Source organism: Artibeus jamaicensis, unplaced genomic scaffold, assembly GCF_021234435.1.
Source record: "Artibeus jamaicensis isolate MK-2021 breed Jamaican fruit bat unplaced genomic scaffold, CSHL_Jam_final contig_388, whole genome shotgun sequence".
Classification (NCBI taxonomy): domain Eukaryota; kingdom Metazoa; phylum Chordata; class Mammalia; order Chiroptera; family Phyllostomidae; genus Artibeus; species Artibeus jamaicensis.
Genome location: NW_026521813.1, coordinates 8,020,069 through 8,048,003, shown reverse-complemented (window position 1 = coordinate 8,048,003; position 27,935 = coordinate 8,020,069). Strand labels below are relative to the sequence as shown.

Here is a 27,935-nt window from a genome sequence, read left to right as displayed (position 1 = left end):
AGTGTGGTTGTTATAGAATATGACTCTCCCCTCTCATAGAATGCTCCCTATGAGTAGGGATCTTTTCTGTCTTCTTTTTTATTTTTATTTTTTACCACCATACACTCAACATTTGGCACAGTGCCCAGAGTCATGCATGTTCAATAAAATTTGTTGAATGAATGAATGAATTATGTAGGGAGTTCAGTAAGGATGTCTATTTGTCTGACACCTCAAAGATATATTAAAGATTTTAAGTTGGTAAAGAAGTGTTTGAAGGAAGAAAGGAGCTGGGGAATCTCATGCCCATCTTTTTAGTAAACTGAGCAGGGACATCACTTACCCGAAGGGTCTGATGTAGTTAGGGCTTTAAGAAAAGTTCAAGGGAATGTAGAATAACACCTTCTGGAAGTATGCTAAGGAGTTCACATATATGATAAATAAAAAGATTCCGAAGCTACAGAGATTACAATTTGAGTATTTACTGAGTGCCTATCATATTCCAGATACTATAATTATTACTTAGTAAATATCTATGGAGACAGGTGTTACTTGCCTAGTTTACTAGTGAGGAAACTATACTAGGCCATATTGGTAATCAGCTAAGTCAGCAGTTTCCCTCACGATGTCTTGTGACCTTAGAGCAGAAGCAAAAGAGGGCATAAGGTAGAATTCATTCAGGCTCAGGAAATGGCAAAGCAGGCATGCCATTAATAAATCCTTTTTTTATTTCTTAATCTCATGACACTGTGAGATAAATATTATCCTCCTTTTATGGAAAGCGTAATGAGCTTTCCCCAGGTGGCAAAGGAGCGTAGTCCATGATCAGAACTGAGTGAGAACCCAGGTGTGCTTAATTCCAAAGACTGTGCTTTTCTCACACCCCCAGGAAGAAGAATAAACGTATTTTTTAGGTTGATGTTGGTATGATCAGTCATGGAAATTTAAGAAGACACAATTTACCATAGAGGTTTTCAGTTCTAGGTTTAAATCACTTAGAACTTCAATTACTTCATTAAATTGGGGACAACAGTAATTTAGTGACTACTAAAATGTTGCAAAAAGAGGACTTCCGCCAAGATGGAGAAGTAGGTGGAGGATCCACCTCACCTCTGTGCACAACCAAATCTAAGAACAACTATTTTTAACAGCAGTCACAACCAAGCCACACGGAAAATCGACAATACGGAGTCCAAAGGACAACTAGATACTCGGCTGGACCAGTACGAGGAGCGAGGCCAGCAGCGGAGCAGGGGAGCCCTGATCCAGTTGAAAGGCTTAACAAGGACTTCTGCCAAGATGGAGGCATAGGTGGATGTGCCGTGCCTTCTCCCACAACCAAGATTAGAGAAAACTAAATATTAGCAACAGAAAACACAGCCAGAACACGGAAAATTGAACTTTTCGGAAGTCCGTTAACAACAAATTCTTCAGCCTGACCGGTAAGGGGGGAAACCAGTGGCTGGCGGAGCAGGGTTGCACAGGAGGTCTCGGTCAGACACACTCAGGCCCGCGGAATCCAGGCGCAGGGTCAGACCTAGTGAGCGACCCAGCGAGCAACCAGGCGAGCGACCGCGGGGGAGACAGCCGGCCCGGGGCTGCGTGTTGACTGAGGTCGCGCATTTGTGCGAGGGTGGACAGGCGAGGGAGTGGGCGGTTGGACCGGGCCGGCAGGTCCCACGGCAAGCGCAGTGGAGGGCACCGCCATTTCCCTACTCTGACCCCACCTCCATATACAGCGTCATAACCCAGCGACTCTGAGTGGCCCGGCACAGGTGAACCACCTAAGGCACTGCTCCGCCACACCCAGCTGTGAGAAGCGGCAGAGAGGGTCGCCATTTCCCCGCTCTGGCCACGCCCCCACATACAGCGTCACAACCCAGCGACCTGGGAATCCAAGCCGCCGCTTCTCACACTTAAAGGGCCCGAACAGACCAAGAATGGCGCAGGAGGATCTCAGAGCCCCAGAAATAAATCTAAGCGATGAAGAAATAGCAAAACTCACAGACGCACAGTTTAAAAAATTGGTGATCAGGATCCTCACAGAACTGGTTGATTATACGGACAAATTAGACAAATATATGAAGGCGAAACTAATTGAAATGAATGGAATTGCACAGGACACCAATAGCAATGAAAAGGAAACTGGGACTCAAATCAATGGAGTGGACCAGAAGAAAGCAAATAATGGCCAAACAGAAAAGAGTCAAGAAGCAAGAATTCAAAGAAATGAGGAGAGTCTTAGGAACCTCCAGGACATCTTTAAATGCTCCAACATCCGAATTATAGGGGTACCAGCAGGGGGAAAGGCACAGCCACCAGTGGAAAACTTATTTAAACAAATAATAAAGGAGAATTTCCCCAAGCTGGCAAAGGAAATAGACTTCCAGGAAATCCAGGAAGCTCAGAGAGTACCAAAGAAGTTGGACCCAAGAAGGAACACACCAAGGCATATCGTAATTACATTAGCCAAGATTAAAATGAAGGAGAGAATCCTAGAAGCAGCAAGAGCTAAGGGGACAGTCACCTACAAAGGAGTCCCCATCAGACTGTCAGCGGATTTCTCAAAAGAGACCTTACAGGCAAGAAGGGGCTGGAAAGAGGTATTCCAAGTCATGAAATCTAAAGACCTACAACCAAGATTGCTCTATCCAGCAAAACTTTCATTTAGAATGGAAGGACAGATAAGGTGCTTCTCAGATAAGATCAAATTCAAGGAGTTCATCATCACCAAGCCCTTATTATATGAAATGTTAAAGGGACTTATCTAAGAAAAAGAAGTTAAAGAAACATGAACAGGGAAAGGACAACAAACTCACAGTTATTAACAACCACACCTAAAACAAAAGCAAACTAAAAGGACAGCTAGATCAGGAGTGAACCATAGAAATGAAGATCACATGGAGGATTAGCAACAGGGGAGTGGGAGGAGGAGAAGGGGGGAGAAGGTACAGAAAATAAGTAGCATAGACAGTAGATAGAAAATAGATGGGGGGGGCAAGAATAGCATGGGAAATATAGAATCTAAAGGACTTGAGACACATGGTCATAAACTAAAGGGGGGGTGATGGTGGGGATGGGGGGTAGGGTGGAGGGGAATAAAGGGGGAATAGAACAACTGTAACAGCATAATCAATAAAAAAATTAATTAAAAAAATCAATCAAAAAAAATAAAAAAAAATAAAATGTTGCAAAGAAATAAATATATGCATGAAATATTATGTAGTCTATACTATACTAAACCAGTATTAGTCAGTGATTTTAAAATAAAGCATGGGTTATTTTATAATCATTCATATGTTTTTCAATATAAACCTAATACCTATAGACTCATACCTTAATTAGCTTACTAATTAGTTGTTAACTATAATAATTGATTATGGTTTTGGTTTTTCTTTCAAAGAAACCTTGTTTTGCTTGAATATTCATATTAGCAATAACCTAGGAAAGTAATTTGTATGTGATAAAAAGTGATTTCTTGCCAAAGTAGTCTGTCTCATCATTGTCAGTATTGTTATTGGGCAGCAATTTTAAAGGTACCCTTAATAGTTACCAAGCCATCTAGAATATACTTTTCAAAGTTTTTTGTAATAAACTTTCTATTGTATATAGTCTCTCTTCCAAATATTTTAATGTATAATAGAGATGTGTACATATTAAGGTTTTAACTCTTACCGCCATGCCTTCCATTGCCTTTGGAATACGAATTACAGATAACACAATACAAGGGTTAACACCAAAACACTGACATCAGCAGGTTGGACCGACTTTCATGAATTGATAAGAGGCTAGTTAGTCAATTTTCAATTAAATTATGCATTGCGTTAAGTCTGTCATTAGAATAAAACAAGTGTTATCCCTTCCCAACACTATTCTGGTAACAATTACATTTTAGCAAGTCTAATTTCTTTTGGTGTTCTACTCCAAATGCTTTTCAATTCTTAAACTGTGAAAATGAGATAAAAAAGTAGAGAACTTCGACTTTAAATGTTCATGTATAACCATTTTATCAGTGATACCTTATGAATTAAAATTGCTATAAAATGACATTTTATCCAACATTTTAAAAGGTAGGTTAACATTTTGTTAATACATGCAGTGATTTTAGGAGAAAATGACAACAAGGGCGTACTAGTTGAAGTTTTCACAGTTTGTCTTAATTGCCGTGTGCTGATGGTAAATTGTCTCCAGAAAGACTGGCTATGTTTATGTTCCAAAATGGGTCAGACTTCTGATACTAAGGGATTTTTCTTTGGAAAATTTATTAACATTAGGAATCTCAAGGGCTTAATGTGTGAAGGTATTTCTTGGCTTTCTTTAACAACCCATATGTCTTTATTACTCTGAACACTCCAATAAATCTTAATTTTTTTCTTTTTGTTTTAAAAGAATTACTTGGCAATATCTTTCCAATTAGTTTGCTTCTTTGTAAAGTAGGGTTTTATTTTACTTAAAAAAGAAAAAACAAATAGCTGTTTTGCACATGTCAAGGTGCATGGCTCTTTATAATAAGGCGTGGCAAGTTTCCATGTTGCGGGGACTCGGAGGACGGCTGTGCTATGAGAGTGTAGTTCCTTGTGTTGTGTGCAGGAGAATAGGAATCTGAACCAGGAAAGGAGTAGAGGGATGTTTACTCAAGGGGAGATACATGGTTAATGTTTTAGACTGTCAAGAACGCCAGCTTTTAAGCGAGCATACATTCAGAGAAGAATGAGGTAAATTAAAAAGTTTACTGTAACTCAGGTTAAAAATTTTGAGGATGACAGTGATGAGGCACCCCAAGAAGTAGATCCCTTTTTTACTTTAGAATAAGGTTGTCATTTTCTTTTGCACTATACAAATACACCCAACCCAACGTGTCTTTTCCTAGATGGCCATGTTAAGAGCATATTTTATTCATCCATTCAACAAATAATTTATTAAGTGTCTACTGTGTCCCAGGTACTCTATGTACTACAGGTTCAGCAGTGAACAAAATTAGACAAAAATACCAACGCTCTGGTGTTTACATTCTTGTGGGAGATAGTAACTATGTAGGTGAGTTATATATTAATGGTGATAAGTGCTTTGGAGGAAATTTTGCAGGGAGAAAACAGGGAATGTGGTTTTTAAATAACATAGTCAGGGAAGGTATAAGTAAAAGATGACATTTAACCACAGCTTGAGTTTTGTATACGAGCTCTAGGCTTGGCATGGTGGATACTTATCATATCTCAGGCTATGAGTCTATGAGTCAGCGAATGGCAGTGTTCACCATTATACAATGAGAGAAACCTGTCCAGCTGTCCCCAGAAACAGCAGACGCTGGATCTTAGAACCCTTGGATATTGCGATTTGGATTCTGGAAGTTAAGCTGCCATGCAGCCAGCTCCAGCCAAAAAGTCAGGGGCTCAGGAAAGGCCCCCTCGGGGCAGTAGCAGGCCTTGCAGACTGAGGCTGGCTCCCAGTCATAAGGTTTGGGGAGACCTAGCAGAAGGTGGGTGAGAAGCTGTGGCTGGGGGGGGACCCAGGCACCCACTGAGGCCTGTACTGAGCTCACTGCACCTCAGGTTTCAGTGAGGAAAGCAGTTTTAGACTCTTTTTTTTTTTTGAAGGGTTATGGTTTAAAATGAGGCACCAGGCTTTGTCTGTGATCACTTGAGGGCTGAATGGGGCTGACGTTCTTGTTTTCCAGGTTCTGATCTCTACAGCCCAGAAGGACGAGTAAAGGAAAACTGTTAATCACACCTAGAACAGAGGATCCTGTGATTTAGTTAAGGTTCCAGGTTTTGAGAGGGAAAGGGGAGGGATCTCCTGCAAAAATCTCAGAAGATTGCCTGGCTATGTTTTAATCCCCAACTGGGAAGATACCCAGGAGGGAAATGGTTGATGCCCAATTCCAATGTGATGTCTGGGTCTTGAGCTAAATTAGTCCTTTTAGCTACTATATCCTTACATTTTTCTCCACATCTTTGTACCTAAAGAGCTTTTGTTTCTCCTTTTCCTTTGCATTGGTAAGACTGACTGTCCCCTACATTCTTCAGATAGGCTCCTATATGCCATTCTGACCCTTGAATTTTCACATGGACCTCAGGTAAGTAAATAGTGTTACACACTGGGGCCCTAGCCCCACCCCTGCAGGTCCGCTTTGCCATCACCATGCAAACAGTCCCACTTTCTCTGTGACCACCTGTCTTTCCTGCCCTGTCCTTGGGCAGATTTTAATGACAAGTTCTTTGTATTAATGAACCCCTGTTTCCCATAGTCTTTCAAAATAAACTCCATGATGAAAATTCATGTCAGATATTCTCCATTGTAATAATAAAAGCTCTACAAATAAATTGTATTTTATCTTATCAGATTTATTTGGACAGTGCAACGAAAACAAAGTACTTGCTGGAATGATTAAATATTTATGAGACAATACATCACTGTCATTAGCTTGAGGGAGTGGCTAAGAAAAACCATTCAGTTAATGCATATTTGAAGTTAAGTCATAATGGTAAAAAACTGACATTTCATGGAAATGTGGGGATTAAAGACTTTCATTGGTGTAGATATGGTAATTCAGATGTAATGAGAATACTTTAAAACACATTAAAGATGAGTTATGCTTTCCACTTGGATGTTTTTAAATATATTATAGATGTGATGTTTCTCTACCTACAGAGGAAAAAATGTATGTTGACAAATTTTCTTGGATATGAGTTTTAGCAAAGTTATACTTTTATTTCTACCTTCATATTTAAGCCATTAAAAATGTAAACCAAAAACAAATCTAGGACGTAGTCATTTTGTCAGAATCAGGATGGGATGAAAGTAGGTTTACAGTTGTGAGCATGCAAAGCACAGTTGATTCTTGTATTATTATCTATTAATTATTATTTTCTATATGAACTATAAACCTACTTTTGCCCCACCCTGTATTTGAACATGATATTCACTGACAAAGATGATTTCACTCAAGGTAATTCAAGAAGAGATCTCAAAGTATTTTTCCTCCTTTCCCAGGAAATGTCCCATTCGTTCTGTCTTTACAGGTGGCTGCGGTTCCTCTTTTTTTTGTCATAAGCTTTGGGTATTCTTCCTTCTTTGTGGCATGTCCAGTAATAACACCATGAAGGCCTTGACTCTCGTACTTTTTGAAGTCTGGGTGTTCTCATTCTTTACTAATGTTGTGATAACAGGAACACTGCAGCTTGGTCGTTGGGAGTTTTGGGGATGTCATCACACTTAAGGCTACTTCCAGTCCGCTGTTCTTGCCCCCTTGCCCTCTGCAAAGCTTGCCTTGGCCACACATGAATTGAGGCAATATGTTTCTGCAGTTTCTTAATCCTTACTACAAAGAACACAGGCCACGATGGCTTCCAAAAAGCATCTTATGTGAAGCATTCTTCATCCCCTACTGTTGTTTTCCAACTTATGGATCGTCTAGTAATAGTACAAACCCCACCCCCCCACCCCTGTCTTTAATAATTGGCCTTTTTTGATAAGTCAACACTTAAATGTTATGTTAACACAGTTTTATGGTGATTACTGTCTGATACTGTTTTATGTGTTCTAATTATTGACTTATTGATTGTACCTTGAGGCCTTCTGCACAAAGGATGCAATTAGAATAATGCTGTGGTAATGCCATTTAATCTCAGTTTACAACTGTATTATGTTTCATTTTAGCCACTAATGATAACTCCTTTCTGTGGACTCGTAGCATGTATGGTTTACATGTAAATAGTTTTTTAAAGCTTTATTTTGTTAAATTTGGACATTCATATTTAAGGCCATTCAAAAACTTTGTGGTTTTTTTAAAAGATAACTTTGATCTACCCAAAGTATGGATAAATTTAGTGCCTAGAGAAAAGGGAGAGATTGTACTTTCTGATGAGGGGAGAAGATTCTGAATAATTAGGAGTTGCTAGGTGGAATTCATTTCAGTACCATTGGGATAAATTGGATTTAGTTTAAGCCATTGTTGATAAGAGCCAAAGAATCCTTCCTGTTTATCACCAAAGGCCCAGCCTCTGGGTTAATCTTTTCCTGAACATCTGAGCCAACAGTGACTCCCACCCCCTCAACACCCCATTTAATCTCAGGTAAAATTCAAGTGTCTAAGTAGCAGAGATGCTATCTTATAATTTTTATACTCTCCCCACCTGCCTCACTAGAATGTACTGCACCTAGGTTATCCTCAATATGTATTCAGTGTTTGAAAGTGGTCCTGAGTATGTCAAACTGTTAGTTTTCCTCATTAACATTTTCAGGATGTGCTTTATTCTTTTTCTCCCTTCATATTTGCATTTTGCTCTAGTAATAAAGATGTATTTTTCATTAAACATTTATAATTGGTCAGGACAATGATTTTATTCTTTCAGGGAACCCCTCCAGACAATTTGCTCACAAGGTAGCTTATCCTTAGAGCAGGTGGACCCCGGGGGCCAGAATGAATGGCTTGTGGTATTTTCTCTTTATTATTGACACATAAAGTCCTAAAAGATTTTGTATATTTTCCATATTATTTGTAGGATTTACAGTGAAGAAAAGCTTCATAGGGGATATATAATATTTGAGGTTATAGATACAAATGTAAAAAATGTCATTATTTTCCTTAGAAATATATATAATATTTTTAATGGCCCTTAGAAGAATGATTGATTTAGAGCAAATTTGCTGTCCTCTGGCATGGGTAAGGCATTCAGAGTGACTTGTCAGATGGAGAGCACTGGCACTTACCGAGTTCTGCAGTACGCCTGGCACTTTATGTAAATATTCTCTTGTAATCTTTGGCATTCATCATATGTGAGTAGCTGTTATAGTATCCAAATTTTGCAGAGATTCCCTGATACTCAGTGAATTTATTTGTAATTTTTATTATTATATTTTATTGATTATATTATTATAATTGTCCCAAATTTCTCCCTTTTGCCCCTCTCCACTCAGTGCTCTCTGCTTCCTCAAGTAACACCCACACCATTGTTCATGTCCATGGTCATGCACATAAGTTCCTTGGGTGCTCCATTTTCTATACTGTACTTTACATTCCCCTGGCTATTCTGTGACTACCAGTTTGTACTTCTTAATCCCCTAACCTCTTCACCCATTCACCCTCTCTCCCCTCCCATCTGGCAACCATCAAAACACTCTCCATATCCATGATTCTTTCCCTTTCCCTGTTCTTCTTGTTTGTTTAGTTTGTTTTTTAGATTCAGTTGTTGATAGATATGTATGTATTGCCATTTTATTGTTCATAGTTTTGATCTTTTTCTTAAATAAGTCCCTTTAACATTTCATATAATAATGGCTTGGTGATGAGGAAGTCTTAGTTTTCTCTTGTCTGGAAAACTCTTTATCTGCTTTTTGATTCTAAATGATATGTTTGCTGGGTAGAACAATCTTGCCTGTAGGTCCCTGCTTTTCATGACTTTGACTATTTCTTGCCAATCTCTTTTAGCCTGCAGAGTCTCTTTTGAGAAATCAGCTGACAGTCTTATGGGAACACCCCTGTAGGTAACTAACTGCTTTTTCTCTTGTTGCTTTTAAGATTGTTTAAAGATTGTTTAAGATTGTTTTAACCTTTGGCATTTTAATTATGATGTGTCTTGGAGTGAGTCTTTTTGCATCCATCTTGTTTGGGAGTCTGTGCTTCCTGGGCTTGCATGTCTATTTCCTTCACCAAATTGGGAGGTTTTCTTTCCATTATTTTTCAAATAGCTTTCCAATTTCTTGCTCTTTCTCTTTTCCTTCTGGCACTCCTATAATGTGAATGTTGGAAGGCTTGAAGTTGCCTGGAGGCTGCTTAACCTATGCTCACTTTTTTTATTCTTTTTTTTCTTCTTATTCTGATTGTTTGCTTTTTGCTTATTTCTGTTCCAAATCATTGATTTGGTCCTTGGCTTTTTCCACTTTACCATTGTTTCCCTGTAAATTGTCCTTTATTTTAATTGTGAATTCTTTGTTTCTGACTGGATGTTTTTTATGCTGTTGAGGTGCTCACTAGGTTCCTTGAGCATCCTTATAACCAGTGGTTTAAACTCTACATCTGATACATTATTTATCTCCCTTTGGTTTAATTCTTTTTCTGGAGTTTTGATCTGTTCTTTCATTTGGGTCATGTTGTCTCCTCATTTGGCAGCCTCCCTGTGTTTGTTTCTATGTATTAGGTAGAGCTGCTATGACTCCCTGTCTAAGTACCATGGCCTAATGTAGTAGGTGTCCTGTTGGGTCCAGTGGCACAGCCTCTCCTGTCACCCAAAGTGTACCCTCTGCTTACTTGAAGTGTACCCTGTGTGAGCTGAGTATACCCTCCTCTTATAGTTGAGACTTGACAAGTCAATGAGAGGGATTTACCCAGGCTGGTCAGTGCTCTGACCACTGACCACCAACCTCCACACTCCTTGATGGGTCAGCTCTGTGGGAGCAGGATTTTGGTGCCCTGACACGGTCTGTAACTCTCCACTGGTGCATAGGCCCTGGGGTTTTTTGGGTGGTGCAGCCCTAACATGTGTTTTGCTTGGGGCCACCTTTCATTGAGCTATTAAGCAATCCTAGATGGCTGCTACACTTGCTGGGCTTGGAGATTTCCAGGCAAAGCCAAGCGGTGAATCTAGGCTGGCTGCTGCTAGTGCCAGGCCTGGGGTCATTTAGCAAGCAGTATTGGTGCTGGAGTCTCACTGAAACTCACTGTTACTCACTGTTACTTGTTTGAAATGATTTTGGAAGTTGTGAAGCATGACCAGCCATTCATATGGAAAAGCCACTGTTAAAGCTCTAAGTTGGCTGGGATAGAGCCTCCAGGGATCTCCAGGGTAGGGCAAACAGTGTTAGCCAGATTGACAGAGGCTCAGCTATGGCACCTACCTGCCAGCTCTGTGGCTCTGTGGGGGAAGGGTTCAGTAAAGGGACAGTGGCCTCTGTCCACCTTTCTGTCTGGTAGAAAGCTGTCCCTCATCTCTCGTCTTGATGCCAGACACTCCAGTTTCTCCTTGTATTCTATTGGTTCCTTTCAAGCCACTACCCCAGTGCTGGAGCTCAGAGGGAGTGAGTCTGAGTAAGTTCGTGTGTAGCTTGTTTAAGAGGAACTTCTTGGGACTCCAGAAGTTTCTTCCACCAACTCAGTCCCTGCTTGGTCTTCCAGCCAGAAGTTATGGTGATCTACCTTCCTGTCACTGGAACCCTGGGCTGGTGTCTTGGTGTTGGGCTGGGACTTCTTGTTCCTGAGATATCCCTCCTGAATTTTTATTTACCACATTTGGATGTGGGACAAGCCTGTAATGCATCTCTGCCCCTCCCAATAGTCTGGATGGATGTAATTTAATTCTGTAATTGTTAGGCTTCCATTCACCTCGATTTCTGATGGTTTTGAGTGATGGTTGTTCTCTATTTTAGTTGTAATTTTGATGCGCTTTTATGAGGAGGCAAGCCATGCTTACCTGTGCCACCACCTTGACCAGAAGCCTTTTCAGTGAATTTCTTGGTAATTAGAAGCTCCAAGGTTCACATGATCTTTTTGTCTGCGGGGTACACCATACCACATATGCTGGATGTGCTTTGATGGAATTGTCTCCTTCATATGGAAAGAGGGAAAACAAAAACAGAATATGAAAGACAGAGAAATGGGCATTGCTGAACATCTAGCTAAGTTAACTATTCTCCTTGAGCCCAAAATTGGGCCAAGAGGGAAAATTTCTACAATCCTCATTTTTGGAAAGTAGTACAAAATTTTACACATTCTTATTAATTAAATTCTATATACACCAATGTTTTTAAGACTATGAGTGAGAAAAATGTGTGTAAGGAATGACTCATGTCCTTAAGGAAAATACCTATACTAGAAGGATATAACTTCTGTCTTGTAATACAACTATTGAATTGCCTTCCAGTGAATTATATGCTTTTTGAGGGGCAGAGACCATAGTTTTCTCAAGTTAAAATTCAAGTAACATTTATTGAATAGTTGGGAATCTTTCACATAACTTAATGAATAAAACACTAGCCTACTGAACAAGGAAGTTCAACTTGCTTTGGAAGGCAGTCTGACCAGAGTTCAGATCCCATCGCTGCTTATTAGCTGTGTGACTTTGATAAGTTGGCTTCTCTCACTTCAGTTTTCTCATCCCTCAAATAAGGAAGTGATGGAGTTGGAATGGAAATTACAGAGATAATATTCTTAGTATACTGCTTATTAGCATAATATCTAATGTATAGTTGATAAATCAAAAAATGCCCTCACTTTAGTTCTCATTCATTCTGAGGTTAAAAGTGTTTAGTACACTATTAGGGCAAGTTCAGAAGATACTGTATCTACCCAGGGGACTCAGAGAGGCTTCATGGGGAAATTGATGTTTGAATTAAACCTGGAAAGATGATAGGATTTGGAGATATAGAATTGGAACATATAGAATTGGAACATTTGGACATATAGAATTGGAACAGATATTTCATGATCTATGAAGTGCTTATGTAAAGGCTGCTGGTAACATCATGGAGTACCTTTTAAAACCATGTTTGTCAAAAGAACAGATCCATACCTCAGGTGACTCTTATGTTGAACCTTTGTAAAAATCCAGGATCCTGTTAGTCAATCTCAGTAAAAGTATTCCTGCTGTCTACTGAGAAATTATAGGCTGGTTTCGTTGCTGTCTAGTGATCTTAATACAGGAAGAGAGATTAGAACATCTAAAAGAATGGTTACCCGATACATGTGTTTAGATTTTCCTTTACAGTGTCAGATGTCCAAGGAAAATTGGTAGTGAGTGCTAAGCTGAGATCTATTCAGAGTTCAATTTTATAACGAGCCAAAATTCTAGCTTCTAGGTAGTCAATGAAAAGGTAACGTTTAAGCTTTGAGGTGATAGAAAGATAGTTTAGATTAGTACCTCTCAAATTTTTTGTGTCACACATTTTGGATACTTGACTTTTTGGTGGCAGGCTTAAAGGATTTATGTTGAATGTATGAAAGGTGCTGCAGAATCACTTCGGTCTCCCTCCCACACCATGACCATCTCAGTAGGATTGCTGACTGCCTGACGCCAGCGTTGCACATGTCTCAGTGAGCTCGCACAGTCTTTCCCGGGCTTTAGCTGTGCTTCTCACCTACAGCAAGTTGTGCCTTTAGGCTTCTGTTAAATCGTGTCTGGAGGCCTACTCAGCTAGAATCCCATCTGATCGCTGTCACCATAACCATCTTTCTTTAGTTGCAGCAGAGATAAGTTAATGCTTTGATCAGAATTTCAAGAACTGTTCAAAAGAGTTCAGGGGATACTTTACAGGTTAGATCCTAGAAAACATAGTGTCATAGATATTCAATATTGCTAAGGTAGTATTACATTTTATTGATATGTTAGTGCCCAGGAAACAGCATAGGCCTAAAAAAAGAAAACAAAACCCTGTATACTGACTCCTTAGGTGAACTCCTTCTTTTGTAAGGTTTCTAATGTGTTCCCACCAGTCTAGCCTACCCTGAGCTCTAGATCCTGATATCCAAGTACCTACTTACAATCCAGATTCTAGGTCATACAAACAGAGTAATGCTTGAAGTATCTCAAACTTGATGTCTCCAAAATTGAGCTCCCAGTCCACCAGCTCTCCCCAGATCAACTCCTACTGTCTTTTCTGTCTCAGATAATGGCACCTCCATTCTTTCTTTCACTTGCTCACATCCAAAACCTTGATGTACACAGTCTTTGACTCACTTTTTTTCTCTCATATCTATGCTGTCAGGAAATCTTTTTGATTCAATCTTGAAAGTCTGTCATGCCTCACTGTCCCCACCGCTCCAGCGAGGGTCCATGCCATCACTGTCTCCCATGTGGATTGTTGCAGAAGCTTCCTAATTGTGTTTCCAGCTTCTGTCTGAGATGTGATCAGTGTCAATAGGAACCGGCGGAAGAAGGGCCACTTTTTGGCCAATATTTTCCCTAAAAGGAATTTAAAATGTTTTCAAGTCCTTGGACAGAATCCTTCTTACACAGAATTTCATGCCCCAGATTTTGAGAGGAGGCGCCTATGTCTTGTCAGCCATAATGTAAGAGCTTCTCAGCATGACCCCTGTAAATGTCTGACTTGGAGTTTAACAGCCTCTTGATGGAGAGTTGCCCTGTATGTCTTAAGTATATTACTAATCTTAAAATAGCAAGAATATTAGGATTTGCACTTACTACCAAAAGTATGCTGAAATTAATGTCATCTTCTTTTTAACGGTTTCGAGTGAACTCCAGGATCCGGGGCCGCTGCAGACTGATCATTAGGAGCGCCCGTTACCATCGCGTGGTGACGGAAGTGCTGGCTGGTGGAGATTTCCAGCTGAGTTATTGTCAGAAAAAAGAAGCTTTCTCTCTTCTAAAATAAAAAATAGTCTTTAAACCTTTCTGCTTATTATTTTCTTCTGAAACATGGGACATAAGGTCATCCACAGATACGGTTGTATATTTTGTTGTGGACTCAAGAGCAATGATGGTTGACTGGTGGATTTTATATATTGCTTTAAAGAGGAAAGTTCAATAATTGAATTTTATAGGTATTTTATTTGACCTGTATATATATGCCTTAACTTTTTATTTTATATTTATTTCTCAACCATGGAGACTTGAGGCCCTTTCTGGCTTTGTGACAAAGTTGAAGATACTAATGAGAATGTCTTTGAGACATAATTATGTAGATTTAAAGGAGTGATGTAGTTTTAATTATGCCCTTTAGCTAGTGTACTTGCATATTAAACTCATTCATGTCTCAGTGTATTTCCCTGCAAAACTTTGCTTTTCTCAGGCCTTAAATTACTAATCAGCTCATGGGTATACCTGAAGGTTATGTAAGCTAAGTTAAAGACTGCCAAAGAATGTGTTTAAACTATTAATTCAAAAATATACAGAAATTTATAGTCAGAAAAAAATGGCCCATGGGTTTATGGTATTCATTGCTGAATTCTAAGGACAGAATTCCAGCATTGTGTGTGTATATGCGGGTACTTTCCTCCCTTCATCCCTAAGTGAGGAATACTCTTTGGTTGTAATGTGTTGAAATGTAATACATTGTTTCCCTTGGGCTATTTTTTTTAACCTAGGGAACTTGAAGTAATAATAGTAATAATAGTAATATAATAATAATACATTAAAAATTTTTTTTTACCTTTGCTTTTTTGGTTTATTTATTTTCACTATAAGCTTCTAGATTTAGCAGAAAAGTAACTACCTTGAAGCTATGAAATGATTTATTCACTTACAGGAAAAAGTATGAGGCTGCCTAAATCCTACTTTGTGAGTAAGTCTGTGTAGGGAAGATCCTTGGTAAATTCCAAGGAGAAGGGCTCTGGAAACCTTTTGAGGCTAATTTTCCTCTCAAAGAGGCAGTAAAAAAAAAAAAAAGAATTTAGAACAGGAGTAAGTGCATTTTAAAGGGACAGATAGTATTTTTGGCTTTGTGGACAATACGGTGTCCATCGCGCTGACTCTGCTGTTGTAGCATGGAAGCAGCCATAGACAGAACAAATGGAGAGATGATGTTGTTGCTGGCTAAGACGGCTGTCTGTCTGGATTGGGCTTATGGGCTGGGCATGGTTTATTGACTTCTAATCTGGGACATGTGCAAATGCAGATTGCCAGCCATATTTCCACTACTATATCAAACAATTATTAGTATTACACATAGTTTCATTTACATATCCCTTTTTATTCTTTTTTTATTTTCAGCTGAACCATTTAAAAGCACATTCCAAACTATGTCATTTATGCTTACATACTTTTACATTTTTAGAAATTATGAACATTTTCTTATATGATTGTACTACCATTAATCTTACCACTTCACAAAATTAACAATAATTTTTTATAACATCTAATATCAAGGTCAAATTCAAATTTCCCCAATTGCAAGTCACGCACACATGATTATATGATTATGTGGTTATATAATTATATACTATATATAAGTTGAATCATAATCCGCATTAGATTATATGTTACATTTGCCTTTTTGTCATAAATCTTTTAGTGATTCTTTATTTACCCCCCTTTTCCTTCTTTTTGTTTGTTTTCTTAGTCTGCAATGTCTTGCAGAAATGAATCAGTTGTTCCATAGAATGTTTCACATTCCAAATGTGTATGTTTGCTTTCTGTGGTGTTACTTAATTTGTTACCATATTTCCCATTTTTTCCTGTAAATGGAGTTAGTTGTTAAGGTTTATGTAAATTCAACCTTTTGGGCAAGAATCCTTCATAAGTGGTACCTTGTTTCTTCTATTGTGTCACATCAGGAAGCATATCAGTAGCATGAACATTCCACTGTAAAGTTCCTCTTCAACTTTTCATCTGATATTATCTATTGAATCATCTTTACAAATCAGTTATCTTATTTTCATTTCTACATTTATGAGCTGAAATTCTTCTGTGAGAAATGGGCTCCAGTCATCCTAGTTATTTGTTTACCCTGAAATACACGGAAGGCAGTATTTTTGAATCTCATTTTATAGATTGTAATTGAGTTTCAAAACATTTCAATGAGTTGTGTGAAGTCACAAACCTAGTAACCTACACACGTTCAGAATCAAAGTGAAGTTTCCAATACCTGTTCTAGGTATCTCACATGCAACAGCAGTGGGAGCCAGTGGACTGAGTCATGAGCTTCCTTGGTTCAGAAGTGAAAGGGTGAGAAGTCAAGCGATTTGGGGTAATTTCCCTTTCTTCGTGCCTTCCCTTCCATCCCACCCCTAATAAGTTCGGGAAAAGAAGAGGTAGTTTTATCAGATAAACTACAAAGATAGTGTTCCAGAGCAACTGAGTGCTTAGAAATCAAATTGCTCTGACGCACATTTCTGCTCTACCACTTAGCAGCCATATCCTGACTTCTGGTGGCTTCCTTTAACCTTCCCATGCTCCAGTTTTCTCGTCTATAAAATGAAGATCCAGATAGTATCTGTCTTGGAGGGTTATTATGAGGAATAAATGAAGTTGCTACAAGGGAAGTGCTTAGAACAGTCTCATGAAAAAATAAGTACCCAATACCATTTAGCTTTCAGAAATAAAACTGTCAAAAGACCTACACCTTTAATTCTACTAGCCATTCAAACTGAGCATTCGAAATAGCATAGTAATTGTTAGGAAGACAATATTATGTTGTGCTGTGATGCTAAAAGTGATGATAATAGGTCAGTACTTAGGAGGTCTTATTTGAAGTCCTGAGAAAGAGCATGAATCTAAAGAATTGAACCTGTGGAAGTTGCACTTCTATTAACAGTTGTAACTGCAGAGAAACATCATTTTAAATTTAGCTACTTCCATAGAATTAGTTACTCAGTGAACTGTGGTGATAGTGATTGAAAACATGTATGTATTCTGTATGTTCTGCATTTTCAATTGTTTATGTTTGAATTTCTTAACATAATAATACTTCTTTATGGAATCTTTTCTTCCCACAACTGCACTCACCGTTCTGGAGTCTTACAGCTGTTCTCTGAGCACAGGAGGAAAAACTGTCAAATGTATTGCCATATTTTTAACAGAATGTAAAATACTGTATTGTGTAGGCTGAGGGAAAAGCAAAATGCACTTTTCCTTTACCCTTCTTTCCATTACCCATTTGCTAGTTATAGATGGTATAATTATATTTAAATTCTGTTTATAGTCATCCTAGTTGTATTTGTGGCTGTTTAAAGACACATTTTAAGACTTCCCTTTAGCACAGTATTTTTCATCATCTTATATGGCAATGGAAGTCATAATTATATTTTTCAAGATGTACTTTTGAAGTCTGTTATAAACTTTATCATTGTGCATTATTTTCTAATGGTTCACATTTTAAGACTGTGCCAAAAGTATGCGTATGCACTTAGTTTGATGGTAACTGTTTCTGTTTGTTCATAGTCATTTCTTCTCAGATTTGTTGTGCAATATTATGAAAGTCTTTTCCCTTTCTATTTCTTGAGTTGTCATTTATCTTTGAGCCATGTTCAGAAGGACAGTTGTGTTACAGATATATGCTATACTTCATTTAACATTTTCTGAGTGTTTGTAAGAGCTTTGTATTTGGCCACACGTATCAGAATGTGTATGGTTAGTCCAATTTCTAGTTGTACAGGGAGGCCATTTTTTTCTTAAAAACAAGAACCATTGAGTTTTAAGATAGTTCTTATTTTTCAAATAAAGCAAAATATACATAAAATTCTATTCTTACAAAGATACTAAGGGAATAATAAAAATCATAAGTGTGTGATTAAATATGAAGATTGGCAAGCTGTCAAAGCCTTTGGGAGGGTGTGCCTGTCCAGATACTGTGTACAGATGCAAGTATTTGAAATACTCGCAAGGCCCGAGTGCTGGGAAGAGCGCTGGATCTGAGGGCAGGGCCCAGACCAGGCCCTCGGATCTGCTCTGGGAGCTCTGAAAAACTGCCTCCTGCCCTTGGGCCTCTGTTTTCTCCCATGCAGAAGGGAAGAAATAATACCAGCTTTTTGTGTGTGTGAGGATGAAGGGTAAAGTAAGTTTCTTGGAAGTGAAGTTCTTTCTAAAGTGCAGGTTGTTAATGCATCGAAGTTACTATATGCTATATTGGTCCCGAGGGAACTCGGTGGTGACTGTCTGGTTCCCTTAAGCTTTGACCATTTGATTCACTTTATGAGCTTGGTTAAAGTACCAACCCTCACCCAGGTCTGCCTTGTGCCCTCATTGTATGTAAGAAAAAAAATCTCTATTTATCACTGGTTCTTATGAGGAGCAGCAATTATGTCAAATGCCCAGCACAATGCCAGGCACATATAGATGCTCTGTGCATGGTAGCTGCTGCTGTCATTTGCTTAAAAAAAGTATTGATAGTTAACACACATCCATGTTGTGCATATTAATAGGAAGGAAACTTAACTAAACCCTTTCAGTAGAAGGAGGAAGTTGTTAGTTTTAACAACATGTGGCATTTGTGGCAAGTATCAGTTTCTAATCATTTTCTCTTTTAAGATAATTAAAAATCAGTGTTGTGAAATTAAGGAAACAATATTGATTTTTCTTGAAACCAAAACATTGATGACTATAATAAGTAAGGACGTTCTAAGCTTAGATTTTATTTACACTAATGACCTTTCCTTTCTCCCTAAATGTGTCACCTACTGTGTTAATTACTTAGACTTAAAAAAACAAACAGGATTTAACACCAAGTTATAGAAGTAAAAGTATAATTCAATGAGAAAAACTTATAAAGTTTATATTATGCCAATGAATTCTAAGGTGAATTCATAAGCCTGCAGCTTTCATTTCAATTCTCACTTCTTGCTTTGGTTGACTCTATTAGTTATTCTTGCCCATTATTTTCTTGTGGATGTGGAAATGAATTGTGTGTGCATGAGAAACCATCTTTTTAGTCCATTAACTCATCATGGCCACTGCTGAGCCATGCCCACATCTTTCAGAAAAGTAATAGAAACACTTGTCTGGGAGAATGTTAGGAATCAAAGTTAACTGGTACGAAAGAGCTGCGTATGAGCCTTTGATATTCTTTTTTATATCGGTTTGTAGTACCAGCCAAATGCCTTTGTCTCAGCTTTTCGATTTGATCTCTTATTAGTGTCATGGAGTAGAAAATGATTTCTTACCATGTCTTTTGCAATTCCTGATTAACAAATAACAAATGTCTTTAATTTCCTTTCAGAATTCATGAACTTGATAATACCCTCAGCATCACAGTTCTTTATACTTTGAGGCCTTTCTCTTGGTATCTATAAATAGCATCGTTTTTCTCATATTAGGATGATTTTTCTGAGCATAAGTATGGTGAAATACTTGGGCAGTTAACACTGAAAGGACTGCTTCCTTTCTGCGGCGGCCAGCGAAGGAGTTTGGGGGCTTTGCAGGTGGTCCTACACTAACTGTAAAGACTCTGGTCGGCTTTTTGCCTGCAAAACTGCAATTACATTAGGAGGAAAATAAACCATGTCATTCAACATATTTTCAATAATTGACTTAATTTCACAATTGAAATCAAAGCACTGAGATTTTTCTTAAAAAAATATTGTTCTGCATAAAGATGAAGGACAAGGTGTGGCCCTGGGGCCGTATGTCATGCTCTAAAATTCATAGTCGCCACTGACGCTCTCAGAATGTTAAGTCTTCACAGTTTTGGAAAAATGTGAAAATGTGGGTGTCTCTACTAGCAAAACTGATTAAGCATATTGCTTACATAAAGTGGACCTAATCTTATAACTCAGATAACTCTTGGTGTAGCTATTGGTGTAAATAACTCAGGGCAAGGCTATATACAATTTATGAATAGTATAATCAGAAAAAATAGGTGACTGTGATGTCTACTTTTCAAACTTGGAAAATAGGAACACTCATACTCTGAATATATTGTTAGGTGCCGGTTAAACACTGTATTTCAGATTTGTAACGCACTCCATGGTCACTCAGGCCCGACTCCAGAGCTCAGTCCTGCCACCAACAGGCTGCACTGGCTTCCCTGAGCGAGGTGCTTTATTTCTCCAAACCTCAGTTTTCTTGGCTTATTAAATGGTAGTGAAGTCTTGTTCATAGTATTGCTAGGAAGTAAACAGAATAAAATATGTAGCACAGTACCTAGAACAGAATGAAAACTCAATAAAAGATAACAATTACTGTAGATAGGCAACAACTTCTCTTTGCTAAAAGTAAATTGAGATGTTGTGATGTGAATTCAAGATTGGTCTTTTAAAAATGTATTTTATTGATTATGCTATTACAGTTGTCCCATTTCCCCCCTTCATTCCCCTCCACCCTGCACACCCCCTCCCTCCCACAATTCCCTGCTTTAGGTTATGTCCATGGGTCATAAGTTCTTTAGCTTCTACATTTCCCATACTATTCTTGCCCTCCCCCTGTCTATTTTGTACCTACTGTCTATGCTACTTATTTTCTGTACCTTTCCCCCCTTCTCCTCCTCCCACTCCCCTGTTGCTAACTCTCCATGTGATCTCCATTTCTGTGGTTCTATTCCTGTTCTAGTTGTTTGCTTTTGTTTTAGTTGTGGTTGTTAATAACTGTGAGTTTGCTGTCTTTTTACTGTTTATATTTTTTATCTTCTCTTTCTTAGGTAAGTCCCTTTAACATTTCAAATAATAAGGGCTTGGTGATGATGAATTCCTTGAACTTGACCTTATCTGAGAAGCCCTTTATCTGCCCTTCCATTCTAAATGAAAACTTTGCCGGATAGAGCAATCTTGGATGTAGGTCTTTGGAGTTCATGACTTGAAATACTTCTTTCCAGTCCCTTCCTGCTTGTAAGGTGTCTTTTGAGAAATTAGCTGACAGTCTGATGGGAACTCCTTTGTAGGTGACTATCCCCTTATCTCTTGCTGCTTCTAGGATTCTCTCCATTTTAATATTGGCTAATGTAACTAATGTGCCTTAGTGTGTTTTTTGGGGGTCCACCTTCTTTGGGACTCTCTGAGCTTCCTGGACGCCTATTTCCTTTGCCAGATTGGGGAAGTTCTCCTTTATTATTTGTTCAGATAAGTTTTTCACTTGTTGCTGTTCCTCTTCCCCTTCTGGTACCCCTATAATTCGGATGTTGGAGCGTTTAAAGATGTCCTGGCGGTTCCTAAGTCTCTCCTCATTTTTTTGAATTCTTGTTTCTTCATTCTTTCCTGTTTGGTTGTTTCTTTCTTCCTTCTGGTCCACTCTATTGATTTGAGTCCCAGTTTCTTTCCCATTACTATTGGTTCCCTGTGCATTTTCCTTCATTTCCCTTAGCATAGACTTCATTTTTTCATCTGATTTGCAACCAAAATCAACCAGTTCTGTGAGCATCCTGATCATCAGTGCTTTGAACTGTGCATCTGATAGGTTGGCTATCTCTTGGTCACTTAGAAGTATTGGCTCTGGGGTTTTGATTTGTTCTTCTGTTTGAGCCATAATTTTTTGGTCAGACCATGCCTGTTATGTAAAAGGGGCGGAGCCTTAGGTGTTCACCAGGGCAGGGCAACCCAGTTGCTGGGTTATGACACTGTATGTGGTGGCGGGGTCAGAGAGGGGCAGTGGAGTTTGTTCTGCTCTCTTTAGGATTTCAGTCCCCTCTGCTGCTTCCCACAAGCAAATTGGGCTGTTCTGGTGCTGGTCCCTGGGTGGGTGGGCTTGTGTACATTCTAGGACCCTGTGGGTCTCTCCAATGAACTCTCCTGTGAGGCTGGGAGTCTCTTCTGGCACCTCAACCCCCACAAGTTTTTTCAGTCAGTGCTTTTAGGTTTTATTTCCCAGCTATGGGGTCCTGGGTTGTTTGGTCTGTCTTGCTGCCCGTTTTCGTCTGCTTTATCTGCACACGAACGTGTGACCACGGTCAGCCACCCGTCTTGCATGCCTCACTGGGTCTCTGGTTGCCACCCTGCGCCCAGGGTCTGCCAACCACCGTCTCTGTGCCCAGGTCACCAGCGACCACTTTTTTCTGCCACAACCCCTCTTCACCGGCTGCTTGACTGTGCTCCTCTTACCGGTCTGGTTGTTGGACTTCCATACAATTCAGTTTTCCGTCAGTTCTGGTTGTTTTTTTGTTTCTAAATTTTTTGTTGTCCTTAATTTTGGTTCTGCGAGGAGGCACAGTGTATCTACCTATGCCTCCTGCATCTTGGCCAGAAGTCTGGAGGTCAAGATTATTGGTTAATGTGACTGTTGAAATCACTGTTTCCTGAGGAAGAAGATTATCTAGGTCACACTGGCCTTCAGTTTTTAATGGAGACCCCAGGAAACTGTAAGGTTTGTTAATATTTAGGTTGTAAAGCTGAGGAGTATTTTTTTATTGAAATTACCTTCAAACTGGCAACATTCCTATAATTTTTCCCCATGATATTTATGTTGGCAATTTACACATAGAGTTTTATTGGAAAAGAAAATCTATTCGATTTACATAATGATAAAATAGTAACAAAAGCTAGTGTTCCTCCAGCGCTTGTGTACTGAGGTATCAAAAACCCAAATAAAAATACATGAGAAGCATTTTCTCATTTTTTACCTTTCCGTCATTCCCCTTTAGAACACCTGTTGTTTCTGTCAGAAGATTTCATGTGAACTTTGAATTTTACTGCATTATTATTTTGTGTTTTAAGATGGCAAAATTAGAAATGACATATCTTCTTTAAATTAGTATCAAAGCAAAAGTTCATACATATCAATAAGGTAATGAATAAGCGTTATGGTTGTTTCCCACCCATGATCTCCCTACCCTGGTTATTATTAGAGCTCTAGCAGTGAATACATTCTCTTCTTAAGAAACTGAGTGAAAATCAGCCTCACAAAACAAAAGACTGCTTTGGGGGATTCTAGCAAATTTGGCAAATTCATAGTGATTCTTAACTAAGGTTATAGTTTCTAAAAATTTAAATTCATAGCCCCATGTCCTTAGGGGGCTGGACAAACATGGACAGTGCATGTGAACTTGGAGTCACCAGAGTGGAGCTGTCTCAGTTCATGTGTACGTCTGGTTCTGCCTTTGCATCCCTTCGTATTTGTTGAAATGTTTCTCTATATTTGCCATGTCATTTATGAATATTTTTATCTATAACTTTAATACCTAGATCTTTGAAAACCATGCCTTTTACCTTCTGCCTTCTTTCTTCAGTGTCCAGTTTGGTACTCTACAGTCAGTTTCTTTAAGGAAAAATAGTTTAATTAATGAACAAGATGCTGTCAGTGTAGTATAGCAAAAAGAGAAGAAAAGACAGATTAAAGCTCCTTTTCATTTTGCTGTGCTCAATCCCCAGTTGAATGGAATAGTGTTGAGCGGCAGCCAAAACCATGGAATTTGAGATTACTTGTTTCAATATTGAATGAAGGCTCAGCTGAGAGAGATGGGCTTTAGTGCATTATTTTTCCTTAGTGGAATTAAGGTGACTTTCCTTTGCACATTGTGTCACCTCAATTTATAAGCTAAACAGCCTGGGTGGGTTGGGTAGCTTAATCTTGCAGGTTTGTAGAATATGGTGTTTTCACAGCAGAAGAGAAGAGTAGATGATAATCCTCTGAACCTTTAAGAAACTGAATTCTAACAGTTCATGATATATTTTTATTCTTGTTTTATTACAGCTCTCCCAGTTTCCCCCCATTGCTTTCCTCTGTATTGCCTACTGCCAGTTCCCACAGTCAGTCCCCACCCTGTTGTCCATGTCCTTGGGTCCTGTTGAAATCACTGTTTCAATTTAGGTTGTAAAGCTGAGGAGTATTTTTTTTATTGAAATTACCTTCAAACTGGCAACATTCCTATAATTTTTCCCCATGATATTTATGTTGGCAATTTACACATAGAGTTTTATTGGAAAAGAAAACCTATTCGATTTACATAATGATAAAATAGTAACAAAAGCCAGTGTTCCTCCACTGGCTTTTGGAATAGTGTTGAGCGGCAGCTGTGTATACTTGTTCTTTAACGTTAGTGGTATCCGACCTTTTGGCGTCTCTGCATTACACTGGAAGAAGAGTTGTCTTGGAATACACATTAAATACCTTGTGAAATGTAATCACAAAATCATCTCATGTTTTAAGTAAACTTATGATTTTGTGTTGGGTTGCACTCACAGCTGTCCTGGGCTGTATGTAGCATGCGGGCTGTGGGTTGGACACCCCTGATAGGCCCTTTCCCTTCTTTCCTTCCCCCGCCCTCTGGTCCCTGTCAATTTGTTCCTTGCTTCCATGCCTCTGGATCTATTTTTTGTTTGTTTGTTTGTTTGTTTGTTTTGTTCTGTTGTAAGTGATGACATATGGTATTTGTCTTTTACCGCCTGGCTTATTTCACTTAGCATAATACTCTCTAGTTCTATCCCTGCTACTGTGAAAGGTAGGAGCTCCTTCTTTTGTTCTGGTGCGTAGTATTCCACATTTTTTTATCCACTCCCCTACTGATGGGCACTTAGGCTGTTTCCAGCACTTGGCTATTGTAAATAACGCTGCCATGAACATTGAGGTGCACAGGTTCTTTTGAACTAGTGTTTCAGAATTCTTAGGGTATAATCCTAGCAGTGGAATCTGTAGGTCAAAAGTTCCATTTTTAGTTTTTTGAGGATATTCCATACTATTTTCCACAGTGGCTGCAGTAGGCTGTCACTATTTGCAGACAACATAATACTGTACACAGAAAGCCCTATAGGTTCCACCAAAAACTACTAGACCTAATAAGTGAATTTGGCAAAAGAGTGGAATACAAAAATCAGTATTCAGAAATCGAAGGCATTTTTGTACACCAACAATGAAATATCAGAAACAGAAAGTAGGAGGAAAATCCTATTTACTATAGCAACAAGAAAAATAAAGTACCTTGAAATAAACTTAACCAAGGAGGTAGAAGATCTGTACTTGGAAAACTACAGAACACTGAAGAAAGAAATTAAGGAAGACACAAATGGAAGCATGTACCATGTTCATGGATTGGAAGAATCAGTATCATTAAAATGTTCATTATATGTTTATATGCAATTTTATGTGAATATGTGTGGAATTTAATGTATAATTTTTGAAGATCCTCACTGTCAGGAATTGTGGGCAGAGGGGTTTAAGGAAATTGAGAGAAGTCCCTGCTACCACAACTCACTGTCCAGTTGGATTTAATACAGTGAAGGGAGAGAAACCTAAATCACATGATGGGGCACATCAGCGCTTAGCACAAGTCAGAGCAGCGAGATTTGTGCAGGGTGGATCGTTCAGCATTACAGGAGACAACACATTCTTCTCTGTGTGTGTGTGTGTGTGTGTGTGTGTGTGTGTATGTATCATGTATTAGTAGCTACTTGATGGAAAGGTTCTCATTATCTCTTATTGAAGTTTCCAAAGTGATAATGTGCTTTTATTTCTTTAAAAACGAATTAAGTGTATCAACATGATTTGAGAATTATTAGTATTCAACAAATTGCTCTTGAAAGCTGCACATGAAAATATTACTTCTGTAATTTTATGCGTGTTGTGCTTCTCATCACTATTCTGCTCATTTGCATGCTGTGTGGGGCACCAGAGGTGGCTTTCAAGTTTTAAAGAAAATTAATCTACATGTGAAGTGGCTAGTAGACTTGTGATTCTGGAAATTGTCATATCAGAGCACCATTTTTAGATTTTTACAGCTGTCTCCGTCTTTTGTTTTTGTTATGACCTTGTCATTTAAACATTACATTCAAATTAATGTATACTAAGAGTTCTTATTTCAGGAACAGCTTTTCTTTGTAAAGCAGAACAGAAAGTGATAACTTACAGTGAATGCTTAATTTATGTCATGGTAAACTGGAAAAGATAGCTACTCAAGGAATTTTTTGTAGCAATGTGGTCATTTGAAACATTTTTCATATATATGAAATATATATGGGTGTGTGCATTTTGGGAGGAGAGGTGCTTCACATGATTATCTAGGTGGCTATGTTGGTAAAATTTTAAGGAATTGGATTTTTCTTTAAAAGCTTCTAAATGACAGTATAGAAGAAAAGTTAAGGGGGGAAATTCCTAATATAATTAAATATCGTAAGAACATACTTATAAATACAGATGTATAATATTTCTGTATAGTTGGTGATAAAGACATGTTATCATGAATTGGGCATAAAAGTAAACTTAGAGACTTTCAGTTTTCTTTTTTCCCTCTATGCATCTGCTGTGGCTTTGGAGAAATAATCAGTTACTCAGTTCTTTTAGCTATAAAATGGGGATTGTATTCTGAGAATGGTACTGCAAATGCATTCAAAGTCAACTTCTTATATAATTTACACGAGGCTATTCTTAAAATTCTAATAATTACTTGTAGGAAATATCAGGACAAACTAATTATAGTCATCGTCACCCCAGCAACAAATGTGTATCCAGTGCCTGTGATGCACTGGGTAAGAAAAGGAGCGTGGACTTCAGCTCCTTACTCTGAAAAGGAGTCAGGATGAACCTTGGGCTCCTCCGCTCACTCTGCTCTACCCTTTTCCTAGAAAGACACCCTTTTTTTTTTAGCTCAGGCCCAGAGGAAAGACTGTGAACAGTTATAGTTTATTACTCATTTGATAAGTATTAAGTGAAGCCATAAGAAATTGCCATTTATGTAGATTAAAATGAGTAATGTCACAGCAATTGCATTTGGTCCCATTTAATTACAGAGCCACTGGTTATGTGCTAGGCTTTGTCACAGGACAAAACTAAAGGCACAGTAGTTAACAAAGAGACCAGGCCTGTCTTCCTGGATATTGCATTCTCTGTGGTGGTCCAGACAGAGCTCTCCTACCCTAGACTCATACCTATGCAACTGCCTTTTCTACATGCCCACCTGGGTGCCGAATAGGTATCCAAACACGTTTAAACCAAGTTCCTGATGAATAAACAATACACTTAGACTCTATCTACTTTGTAGATAGATATCACAGGTAGAAGGATCTTGAATGTATGACCTAGCCCAAGATCTCTTTCTCTTTCTGTGTCAAGGTAATAGAGCCAATAAACAAGGCAGTAATTTCTATAGCACCAAATGGTGGTTTTCATCTATTGAATTTTAAAATGTACCCAGACATAAAAATGGAGCCTGGTAGGCTGCTAAACACAACTATAATGTATTTGCTCTTTCTAATACATTGCGACAAGCTATTCTGTATCCTTCACGACACATGGTAAATAGCTGAGACGTGTCATGAGTCGGTGAATGAGCTCTGGATAGGGAATCAGCGGAGCTAGACTGCAGTTTCAGATTTGCTATTGAACTCTGGTACTCAGGTATCCATCAGGAAATATAATAAGTTAACTGGTATGTTGAAAGTAAATGAGATAATTACCAAGTGGTTTAAAAATTCACTCTTCAGAAGGGTGAGAGTTGTGTATCAGACTTAGGTAATAATAATGTTCATGTTCATAATTTAATGTAAACTGTGTGTGTTTATTATTTGGTTTGGTTTTGGTTTTCTTCACTAAGGTATTACAGACTTCAAGATTTTGTTTCGAACAAAACCAAAACTCTTTGTTTTCAAATGTCTCAAACTGTATCTGAATTAGTCTTTGCTCAGTGAGCAGATTAGTCTCCACCGTTGTTCTTTTAGG

At 38.5% G+C, this 27,935-nt stretch overlaps 1 protein-coding gene across 2 annotated transcripts in view; it reads left to right on the top strand.

The window, feature by feature from the left end:
• The window catches only part of PRIM2 (DNA primase subunit 2), a 283,700-nt gene that overhangs the window by 203,578 nt on the left and 52,187 nt on the right, over window positions 1–27,935 (top strand). Inside the window, exon 11 of one of the 2 annotated variants that reach the window (XM_053665012.1) lies at window positions 5,654–6,248. The exons of the other annotated variant lie outside the window; for it this stretch is intronic. Within the exon in view, the coding sequence (XP_053520987.1) occupies window positions 5,654–5,686 (33 nt within the window). The 3' untranslated portion in view covers window positions 5,687–6,248. Of the gene's footprint in view, window positions 1–5,653; window positions 6,249–27,935 lie in introns of those variants that run through there. 2 annotated transcript variants of the gene reach the window in all.